This window comes from Hypanus sabinus, chromosome 7 (genome assembly GCF_030144855.1).
Source record: "Hypanus sabinus isolate sHypSab1 chromosome 7, sHypSab1.hap1, whole genome shotgun sequence".
Taxonomy (NCBI): Eukaryota; Metazoa; Chordata; class Chondrichthyes; order Myliobatiformes; family Dasyatidae; genus Hypanus; species Hypanus sabinus.
The window spans coordinates 92,136,395-92,148,344 of record NC_082712.1 but is presented as its reverse complement, the minus strand read 5'-3'; the positions used below and the strand labels follow the sequence as shown (position 1 = coordinate 92,148,344).

At 50.4% G+C, this 11,950-nt stretch overlaps 1 protein-coding gene across 5 annotated transcripts in view; it reads left to right on the top strand.

Annotated features, from left to right (window-relative positions):
- The window catches only part of tnfsf12 (TNF superfamily member 12), a 57,880-nt gene extending 51,095 nt beyond the window's left edge, over positions 1–6,785 (top strand). For 4 of the 5 annotated variants that reach the window (XM_059975176.1, XM_059975174.1, XM_059975175.1 and 1 more), the window contains 2 exons: positions 899–1,020; positions 3,002–6,785. In XM_059975176.1, the coding sequence (XP_059831159.1) occupies positions 899–1,020; positions 3,002–3,247 (368 nt within the window). In that variant the 3' untranslated portion in view covers positions 3,248–6,785. Of the gene's footprint in view, positions 1,021–3,001 lie in introns of all 5 variants that reach the window. The other variant, XR_009513210.1, reaches the window with a different exon arrangement.
- Positions 6,786–11,950: the final 5,165 nt, after the last annotated feature.

Below are 11,950 nucleotides of genomic sequence, written 5' to 3'. Positions count from 1 at the left end.
AAGAGTGTCCCCCCGCTGCAGGAGCGAGCGCGGATCTACAGGAAGGGCAACAAGGAGAGAGTGCTGCATCGCAGGAGGGGTGGGAAGGAGGGAGAATCATGCCACAGGATAGGGCAGTGAGTTGGGAACAACACACTGCAGGAGGGCACTGCATACTTGAATTTATCACTTTTTGATCGACATTAATCTGGGCACCTGACCGTCCCCTCCGGTGAAGATTGTAAACCCCTTTGATTGCGGCATTTTCCTTGGGGTCGCACTTAACCTAAAACCTACTGGCCCTTCAGCCCACAGTATTGTACTATCCTTTTAACCTACTCCAAGATCAATCTAACCCTTCACTCCCACACAGCCGGCCATTTTTTCTATCATCCAAGGGCCTGGCTAAGATTCTCTGAATTTATCTGCTTCTACCACCACGTACTTGTTTCACTCTCTGACTTCAGCAAAACCATCTCTGACATCCTCCCTGTACTTTCCTCCAATCACCTTAAGTGCCTGGATGAAAACTAATCTCAAAGTAATATATGGCAACACAAACACACTTTGATAACAAAATTTCCTTTGACTTTGCCCCCTGGTATTTGCCTTTTCCCACCCTGAGACAAGGTGTCTGTCTGGCTGTCCACTTGATACCTGCCTCTACCATCCTCCCTCACTCCAAAGAGGTAGGCCCTTCCTCTGCAGATGATGACTGCTGTCTTTGCCCCTGTAAATGGGCCTCAGAATCGTTACTGGCCTGGCAGACATGTTATAACAGGGGTTCCCAACCCTGGTTCCGCGGACACCTTGGCTCATGGTAGGACTCCGGGGCATAAAGAAGGTTGGGAACCCCTGTGTTAGAGTACCGTTCTGAGGGGAGGGAGACGGTGTGAGTGATAAACTGTCTGATTTGCAGGGGGCGTCATCAAGAATTGGGCGGAGAGGTCGATTCAGGTCAAGCACCGAGCGCTGAACTACAACAGCACGACAGGCGAATTCCTAGTGGTGAAGGATGGGATTTACTATGTGTATAGCCAGGTGAGAGAGTGTACCGGCAGAGCCCAGACCACAATTTCATTTTTTACCCTCCCTGTGCCTGTACCATCCCCCAGCCCTATTATCAGTGTAATCCTCCTCCAGCCCTTACTCCCTACCCTGTCTTTGTAATCCTCTCCAGCCCCTACACCCTACCCAGTCTCTGTAACCCCCTCCATCCCCTACACCCCTCCCTGTCTCTGTAACCGCCTCCATCCCCTACACCCCTCCCTGTCTCTGTAACCCCCTCCATCCCCTACATCCCTCCCACTCTGTAAACCCCTCCATCCCCTACACCCCTCCCTGTCTCTGTAACCCCCTCCATCCCCTACACCCCTCCCTGTCTCTGTAAACCCCTCCATCCCCTACACCCCTCCCTGTCTCTGTAACCCACTCCATCCCCTACACCCCTCCCACTCTGTAACCCCCTCCATTCCCTACACCCCTCCCTGTCTCTGTAACCCCCTCCATCCCCTTCACCCCTCCCTGTCTCTGTAACCCCTTCCATCCCCTACACCCCTCCCTGTCTCTGTAACCCCCTCCATCCCCTACACCCCTCCCTGTCTCTGTAACCCCCTCCATCCCCTACACCTCTCCCAGTCTCTGTAACCCCCTCCATCCCCTACAGCCCTCCCTCTCTGTAACCCCCTCCATCCCGTACACCCCTCCCTGTCTCTGTCACCCACTCCATCCCCTACACCCCTCCCTGTCTCTGTAACCCCCTTCATGCCCTACACCTCTCCCAGTCTCTGTAACCCCCTCCATCCCGTACACCCCTCCCTGTCTCTGTCACCCACTCCATCCCCTACACCTCTCCCAGTCTCTGTAACCCCCTCCATCCCGTACACCCCTCCCTGTCTCTGTAACCCCCTCCATCCCCTACAGCCCTCCCTGTCTCTGTAACCCCCTCCATCCTCTACACCTCTCCCTGTCTCTGTCACCCCCTCCATCCCCTACACCCCTCTCTGTCTCTGTAACCCCTCCATCCCTACACCCCTCCCACTCTGTAACCCCCTCCATCCCGTACACCCCTCCCTGTCTCTGTCACCCACTCCATCCCCTACACCCCTCCCTGTCTCTGTAACCCCCTCCATCCCCTACACCCCTCCCTGTCTCTGTAACCCCCTCCATCCCCTACACCCCTCCCTGTCTCTGTAACCCCCTCCATCCCCTACACCCCTCCCTGTCTCTGTAAACTCCTCCATCCCCTACACCCCTCCCTATCTCTGTAACCCCCTCCATCCCCTACACCCCTCCCTGTCTCTGTAACCCCCTCCATCCCCTACACCCCTCCCTGTCTCTGTAAACTCCTCCATCCCCTACACCCCTCCCTGTCTCTGTAACCCCCTCCATCCCCTACACCCCTCCCTGTCTCTGTAACCCCCTCCATCCCCTACACCCCTCCCTGTCTCTGTAACCCCCTCCATCCCCTACACCCCTCCCTGTCTCTGTAACCCCCTCCATCCCCTACACCCCTCCCTGTCTCTGTAACCCACTCCATCCCCTACACCCCTCCCTGTCTCTGTAAACTCCTCCATCCCCTACACCCCTCCCTGTCTCTGTAACCCCCTCCATCCCCTACACCCCTCCCTGTCTCTGTAACCCCCTCCATCCCCTACACCCCTCCCTGTCTCTGTAACCCACTCCATCCCCTACACCCCTCCCTGTCTCTGTAACCCCCTCCATCCCCTACACCCCTCCCTGTCTCTGTAACCCCCTCCATCCCCTACAGCCTTCCCTGTCTCTGTAAAACATCTTCAGCACTCTCTCCTCTGCCCCTCTGTAACTTCCACCCTCTCCATGCCCTACCCACCAGCTCCCATTCCCCAGCCCTCCCTGGTGTAACTTATCCCTCTCTTGGACTGCCGCTCCTCTGCCAGCCCCCAGCCCCTGGGTACCCGGGTGGGTCGGGGAGGGGGGAGGCAGCGAACTGCAGAATTAATGCTGTCCCCGCATTCTCTCCCGCCCACCCCACCTCCGGCAGGTCCATTGCGATGACAACAGCACAGCCTACCTGAAGCTGGACGTCAAGGTGGACAACGTGGTGGCCTTCAAGTGCCTGCAAGGGCTGCCCCCCACCCCGGTCTTCGGTCAGCAGCTGCCTGTCCACTCCTGTCAGGCGTCCGGCCTGGTCAGGCTGAGCCGGAACTCCCGGATAACTATCTCCAGCATAGCCGGCGTGCGCCTCAAGGCCCGAACCTTCACCTACTTCGGCCTCTTTAGACTGTGAAGGGGCCGCGTCCCCGAGTGTGTGTGAGTGTGGTGGGGCCGGCTTTGTGCTACCGGGGGCGGGCAAAGATCCCTCCCGGGACAGAACCTCCATGCTTCATACCCAAGTTTACCCTTCAAACCTAACCAGCGGGGCAAGAGGAAAGTTTTGGATCGGGCTGATTGGGAAGTCCTGACACCTTGTACAGTTAGACCCTTGAGCCCATTTTGCCAGGTCGGCATCGGTGGCTTTTGACGGGAGAGAGCTGGCTTCCCGGCCTCCAGATCTGCACCTGGTGCCTGTTGTCATCAGTTGCTGGCGTGTGAGGGATTTGTAATTACTGCGATCTTCCCTTCTCTTCTCCATCTTGCAGTCTAACTGGCCCCGTATCCAAGGCTGGAGTAAAACAACTCAGTGGCAGTAGTGAGAGGGGAGGCAGGAGTGTGAGGGTGAATAGAGGCTGTTGTTACACCCTCTGGGGTTCTTCCCCTCCTCCCCAACTGAATTGGGGTATCGTCGCCCCAGCTCCTGAATCTCAGACATGGTGACTGAGAGAGGGGATTACGGAAAGGGAACATTGGTGTTCCTATCTTTGCCAGAGAGTTTCCAGGTATGGATTCCATGTGGTCTGGGAGGGACACAGACAGAGAGAACCGGGCATCAAGGAGAAACCTCCCCATTCCCCTCTGTTCTCTGCTTGAACCTTCCCTTTCAACAGCTCCAGCGATGGGCTCAGGACCGAGGCCAATGGCAGCAGGCCAAGTGGTTTCCCATTGGTTTTGGATATAGCAGGGGCAGGACTTTTGGTGGACAGACAGGTGGGGTGACCAATGGCAGCAGGCCAAGTATTTTACCATTGGTTGTGGGTGAAGCAGGGGCAGGACTCCTGGTGGATGGACGAGTGGGGTGACCAATGGAGGTACTCTGCGAAATGGCGTTTTGGGTCTGACACTTACGCCTGTACTGGAAAGAGAGGAGGTGGCCGGTATAAAGAGATGGGCAGAAAGGTTGGAGCAGGTGATCAGATGAGTGGGGAGAGTGGGAATGGTATCGGAAGCTGAGAAGTGATAGGTGGGACCAGAGAGAAATCTATTTGCCAGTCAAGGGCAGGGCTTATCTACTGTGGCTTTTGAGGAGCGGTCCCGGGGACACAGGATTGAGAACGTTCTTGCTGGTGCCACACCCTTCTGGAAAACCTTTTCAGGAGTGGTCCCAGGGTCACAGGGTTGAGAATGTTCTTGCTGGTGCCACACCCTTCTGGAAAACCTTTTGAGCTGAACTGTTCACAGTAACTTGTCCCAAGTGTTGGGGAGGGGGTAGAGAGTAGGTTCCAGGAAATGAGTTGTGTGGAGGAGGGTGGAATAGGGCTGAGAGCTGGCATAGACTCGATGGGCCAAATAGCTCGTGGAGCTCAAAGGAAACACGAGAAACAAGCACTCATTCCTTGCCTTCACCCACTCTCCTGCCCTCGCCTCCACTCACTCCCCTTGCCAGAGCCTAATTTTCCTGTGCATCACCCCACTCCTAATGCTACCTTCTCCCTCTTCCAACCTACTTCCTTCCCCCACACTCCTCCTTTCTCCCTCAACAATCCCCCCCACTCCAACATCTGCACTGCTCCCCTCACCACACCACCCCACATTCACGTTCAGCACTGACTGCTCTCCAGAACTTTATATGTTATAATTTGTGTATATAATTTGTTTAATCTATTGATGGGGCAGGTCCATATGATGATGCCAATGCCCCCACCCACAAGCACCTGACTTGCGGGGGTGGGACGATGATTCTCCTTCATTACCATGAGATGTGAAATAAGAATTAGGCCATTAAGCCCGTCGACTGCTCTGCCGTTCCATCATGGCTGATTTATTTTTCCTCTCCACCCCAGTCTCCTTTGATGCCCTGGATGGCCCTGGGACTCAGCAGGGGTTATTTCTACAGGGGAGAGGTGCTCGGGTAGGGCAGGAAACCAAACTAAATTCCCCCAAACAAAATGTATCAAAAAGACTTGAGGATTAAAAACTGGGAATGTAAGATGCAGAAGCAGCCACAGGCCATTCAGCCCATCTAGCTTCTTCTATCAGTGGCTGGTCTTTGGCCTCTGCACCATTTACCTTGATCCCCTTCACATCTACTGGATATGGAAAGGCCTGGTTACAGCGGAGGGGATGTTTCCAATAGTGGGAGAGTTTAGGATCAGAGAGCACGGCCGCAGAGTACAAGGGTGTCCCTTTGGAATAGAGATGATGAGGAATTTCTTTAGCCAGAGGGCAGTTAATCGGTGCAATTCGTTAATAGTAAGGGCATCCAAGGTTACTGAGAGAAGACAGAGGTTGAGGTTGAGAGGGAAAATAAATCAGTCATGATGGAATAGTAGAGTAGATGATGGGCCAAATGGCCTCGTTCTGCACCTATGGCTTATGGTCTGAGAGTCCCACCAATCTGTATCTGCCAGCAAGGCTCTCCAGCCCTACAGGGGCTCAGGTGGCCCAGCACCTCCCAGTTCAATCGTGGCTTCTGGCACTGTCTGGAGCTTGCAGGCCCTCGCCAAGACCTCCTCCCTCACCCCAACGCTCTTTGGTTTCCTCCCTCATCTCAAAAATGCAGGCAGAATGGATCCTGAGGAGGTTCAGAAGGGTTATCCCGGGAATGAGGGGCATTTGACAGTTGGCATTGGACCTGAACTCAGTGGAGTTCAGAGGGGGGGGATCTCACTGAAACTCCCAGCTACTGAGTGGACATAGGGAGGATGGTGCCAACAGCAGCAGAGTGTACGGCGTAGCCTCCGAATAAAGGAACGTTCCTGTCGAGCAGAGATCAGGGGAACTTCTTCAGCCAGGGGTTGCCAAGTCTGGAGTTCATTGCAAGAGAGTCCAGGGCAGAGATTGATAGATTATTGATTATTAAGGGGGCTAAGGGTTACAAGGAGGAGGCAGAAGAATGGGATGGGGTGAAAAAGAGTCGGCTGACATTGAACGTCAGAGCAGACTGATGGGCTGCATGGCCTGGTTCTGCTCCTATGTCTGATGGCAACACACACAAAGTGCCAGAGGAATGCAGCTGGTCGGGCAGCATCTGAGGAGAATAATAAACAGTCGACGTTTTGGGGCCAGAAACCTTTCATTGAGGTCCTATGGTCAGCAAAGACAAGTTGGGCTGAAGGGCCTGTGTCTTCACTGTAGATGTTGGTAGGTTAATTGGCCGTTGTAAATTGCCTCCCCGAGCAAGCCGGACACTGGTGCAAGAATAAGCTGGCCATCAATAACAGAAAGAGTTTTAAAACTGAGGCACTGTTTAATTGGGGGCTGCTCCAGTTCTGGTTTTGGGAACAAGAGAGGGAGAGGGGGAAGGTGAGGGGTGTGAGCTGGGATTCGGGACAGCCAGGCTTTGAAAGAACATGGAAGGTTCAGGTCACGAAGTAAGAAGTGAAACATTGACTTCACAGTTTCTGCTGCGCCCCAAGTGTTTGGCATCCTTTGCGTTGGTGGCAGCCTGTTGTATATAGGACATAACTCACGGTGTAAATGGGTGTATAAATCTTTGCTTTTATTTTACACTTCTGCCTCTTGTGTCTTTTTCAATATTCTGCTCGTGGAGACAACATAATCAGTGATAAATCGACGAGACTGGAAGATCCTGCCTACCTGTCGCACTCCTGTCATATTCAGAATTCCATCAACTTCTGAATAATCTCGCTAGGAATTATTCAAAAGTTATGGACCTATGTGTACATCATCATCACCACAATGTGGCGAGTTGTATGACATGGTCGCATGACCGTGATTGTAATTGGTCATGGGACTTCTTTTTCTACAGAAGTGGTTTGCCATTGCCTTCCTCTGTGCAGAGTCTTTACAAGACGGGTGACCCCAGCCATTATCAATACACTTCAGAGATTGTCTGCCTGGCATCAGTGGTTGCATAAGCAGGACTTGTGATCTGCACCGGCTGCTCATACAACTGTCCACCATCACACCATCATGGGGGGGGGGGGGAATAAGCAGGTGCCCAGGGGTGACCTGCAGGCTGCGGAGGGAAAGAGTGCCTCACACCTCCTTTGGTAGAGACGTATCTCCACCCTGACACCCAAGACAATTAGGTGCAATGTTCTAACCAAGGTAAATTAGCCTTATTTGTCATACATGAATTAAAACATGATGAGATACATCTTTTGTGTCAATGAACAACAGTCCAAGATTGTGCTGGGGGCAGCCCACAAGTATTATCACCATGCTTCCAGTGCCAACATAGCATGCCCACAACTTACTAACCCTACCCTGTATGTCTTTGGACTGCGGGAGGAAACCCGCACAGTCACGGGGAGAATGTACAAATTCCCCACAGACCACACCAGGAATCGAGCACCAATCGCTGGCGCTACTCAAGGTTAAAAGTCCAAAGTAAATTTATCATCAAAGTACAGATATGTCACCGTATACAACCCTGAGATTCATTTTCTTGCAGGCATACTCAATAAATCCAATAACCATAATAGAAATAACCTGTGTGCAAAAAAATAATAATAAATAAACAATAAATATTGAGAACAATATGAAGCATCCTTGGAAAAGGTGCATAGGTTGTGGGCAGGTGAAGTTATCTCCTTTGGTTCAAGAGCCTGATGGTTGAGAGGTAATAACTGTTCTTGAACCTGGTGGTGCGAGTCCTGAGAATCCTGCATCTTCTTATTGATGGCAGCATTGAGAAGAGAGCATGGCCTGGGTGGTAGGATCCCTGATGATGGATGTTGCTTTCTGCGACAATGCTCTGTATAGATGTGCTCAATGATGGGGAGGGCTTTACCCGTGAAGGACTGGGCCAATCCAACAATTCTTGCAGGATTTTCCGTTCGAGGGCATTAGCGTTTCCATACCATGCAGCTAGTCAATAAACTCTCCATCACACATCTATAGAAGTTAGTGAAAGTTAATCTTGCAAACTTCTAAGGATGATTATTGTCCAGTAGCACTTATATCCACAGGGATGACATGCTTTGAGAGGCTGGTTATGGCTAGAATTAACTTCTGTCTCAGCAAGGACCTATAATTTGCCTATTGCCACATTAGGTCTACAGCTCTCATTGGCTCTCCACGCAGCCTTGGATCATGTGGACAATGTCAGGATGCGGTTTGTTAACTACACTCAGCGTTTAACACCAGTCCCGATCGAAAAGCTCCAGAACATGGGCCTCTGTACCTCCCTCTGAACTGGATCCTTGACTTCCTCACCGGGAGACCACAGTCTGTGCAGATTGGAAATAACATCCCCACCTCAGTAATAATTAACACTGGTGTTCCACACAGGAATGTATGCTTAGCCCACTGTTCTACTCTCTCTACACCCATGATTGTGTGGCTAGGCATTGCTCAAACAGCATCTATAAATTTGCTGGCGATACAACCATTGTTGGCAGAATTTCAGATGGTCATGAGAGGGTGTACAGGAGTGAAATACATATATCAGCTATCACAGCAAGAACCTTGCATTCAAAAGTCAGTAAGACCAAAGAACTGATAATGGACTTAAGAAAGAGTAAGATCAGGGAGCACACACCAGTCCTCATAGAGGGATCAGAAGTGGAGAGGGTGAGCAGTTTCAGGTTCCTGAGTGTTAATATCTTTGAGGATCTAACAACCTGGACCCAATATATTGATACAGCTGCAGAGAAGGCACAACAGTGGCAAAACTTCATCAGGAGTTTGAAAAGATATGGTACGTATCCAAAAACACTAAAAAAATTCTAGAGAGGGACCATGGAGAGGGTTCTAACTATCTGTATTACAATGTGGTATGGGGGGGGGGGGGTTGCTACTGCACAGGATCAAAGTAAGCTGGAGAGAGTTGTAAACTTAGTCAGCTCCATCATGGGCACCAGCCTCCCCAGCATCCAGGATACCTTCAAGGAACAATGCCTCAAAAAGGCAGCATCCATCGTTAAGGACCACCATCACCCATCTCATGCCTTGTTCTCAACAGGAAGGAGGTACAGAAGCCTAAAGGCTCACACTCAGTGATTCAGGAACAGCTTCTTCCCCTCTGCCATCCGATTTCTGAATGGCAATTGAACCCATGAACACTACCTCACTACTTTTTTTTATTTTTTTTGTACTACTTATTTAATTTGGCATTTAATATATATATCCTACTGTAATTGACAGTTTTTCTCTATTATTATGTATTGCATTGTACTGCTGCCACAAAGTTAACAAATTTCATGACATATGCTGGTGATATTAAACCTCGATTCTGATTCTGAAGTAGAGGTGCCGCTGCGCTTTCTTCGTAATTGCATTGATGTGCTGGGCCCAAGACAGGTCCTCAGAAATGAGAACAGTGAGGAATTTAAATTTGGCAACCAGCTCTCTCACTAGCTCTCATCCCCAAAGAGGACTGGCTCATGGACCTTTGAGTTCCTCTTCCTGAAGTCAATAATCAACTCCTTGGTCTTGCTGATGTTGAATAAGAGGTTGTTGTTGTGGAACCTCTCAGCCAGATATTCAATCTCCGTCCTGTATGCTGATTCATCACCACCTTTGATTTGGCCAGTGACAGAGGTGTCATCAGCAAACTTAAATATGGCAGTAGAGCTGTGCTTATCCTCACAGTCATAAATGTAAAGTGAGTGGAGCGGGGGGGGGGGGGGGCGAAGCACACAGCTTTGTGGTGCCCCTGTGCTGATGCAGATTGTGGAGGAGATGTTGTTGCCAATCTGAACTGAATGGGGTCTGCAAGTGAGGAAATCCAGGATCCAATTGAAGAAGGAGGTATCAAGGCCAAGGCCTTGGAGCTTACTGATTAGTTCTGAGGGGATGATCGTTTCGAATGCCAAGCTGTAGCCGACAAAGAGCATTCTGTTGTATGCTCATTAGTTGTACAGATGTTCCAGAGTTGTGTGAAGAGCCAGTGAAATGGCACGGTAGTGTAGCAGTTAGCGCAACGCTTTTCAGCTGTGACCTCCAGAAAGCCAGTTTCTCAGGCAGGAGTTGATAAGTTTCATCACCAATCTCTCCAAGCACTTCGTCGCAGTGGATGTGAGTGCTACTGTACGATAGTCACTGAGGCAGGTCACCACGCTTTTCTCAGGCACCGGTACGATTGAAGCCTGCTTGAAGCAGGTGGGTACCACACACTGCTGGATCTAGAGGTTAAAGATCTCCAGCCAGTTGTCAGCACAGGTCTTCAGTACTCAGCCGGGTTCCCCATCTGAGATTAATTCCTCCTGAAGGGTCGACCTCACAGACTGAACTCATGGGATCTTCAGAGGCTGTGGGAGTTTGTGATGGTTCCTCCATGTTTTGACAGTCAGAGTGAGTATAGAAGGTATTGAGCTCATCTGGAACGAAACCCTGGTGTCACCTATGTCACTTGATTTCACTTTGTAAGAGGCGATAGCGTTCAAGCCCTGCACACAGCTGTCAAGCATCCTTCATTGATTCAAGTTTAGTCCGGAACAGCCACTTCACCCGTGGCTTCCTGAAGATTATAGCTGAAAGGCATTGCCCTAACTGCTACACTACTGTGCCAATTGTGAAGTCTTATCGTACAAGGGGCCCATTCAATAGTCTTACAACTGAGGGATACAAGCTGTCCTTGAGGCTCATGGTACGTGCTTTCAGGAATTTAAATCTTCTGCCCAATTGAGATGGGGGGGAAGTGGGAATTTCAGGGATGGGAGGATTATTGGCAGATAACCATTGGCAAGGATGAGCCAAAAACTTCAAGTAGACATTCAGCGGTCACTTCATTCAGTACACCTATACACCTGCTCATTAATGCAAATATCTAATCATGTGGCAGACATGGCCAGAGGTTCAGTTGTTGTTCAGACTAAACATTAGAGTGGGGAAGAATGTGATCCAACTGACTTTGACGTAGAATGATTGTTGGTGCCAGATGCAGCGGTTTGAGTATCTCAGGGACCATAAGGCATAGGAGCAGAGTTAGGCCATTTCAGCCCATCGAGTCTACTCCACCATTCCATATTGGCTGATCCCAGATCCCACTCAACCCCATGCACCTGCCTACTTGCCATAACCTTTAATGCCCTGACCAATCAGGAAACTATCAACTTCTGCTTTAAATATACCCACAGACTTGGCCTCCACAGCTGTCTGTGCCAGAGCATTCCACAGATTCACTGCCCTCTGGCTAAAGAAATTCCTCCTCACCTCTGTTCTAAAGCATCACCCCTCAATCTTGAGGCTGTGCCCTCTAGTTCTGAACACCCCCACTGTAGGAAACATCCTCTCAACATCCATTTTATCTAGTCCTTCCGTCATTCTGTTGAAAGACCGAAGACTGCTGATCTTCTGGAATTTTCATGTGTGGAGAAATAAAACTGTCTCCTGGGAGGAAATTGCATCTTACACCTGACCATTTCTGACATTCTGTAGCTGTGCTAAATACTCCTTGATCCTGTTTCCAAAACAAGCTTGGCATGTTTTGGACTTGCTTCCATCTATGATGATCGTAAACAGCTTCCTTCTGAAAACCTCCTGGTGGGAGTGAGCGGCAGTTCATTGGGTGAAAACATCTTGCTAATGAGAGAGGTCAGAGGAGAATGGTCAGACTGGTTCAAGCTGACAGGTTCAGCTAATCAAGTGGCCACTTGATTAGGTACAGGAGGTATCTAGTAAAGTGGCCACTGAGTGTATTAGAAGTTATTGCAGCCTCACTTTAATGATGTGAGAAGTAAAATTCACCTTATCATCCCTTGTGGCT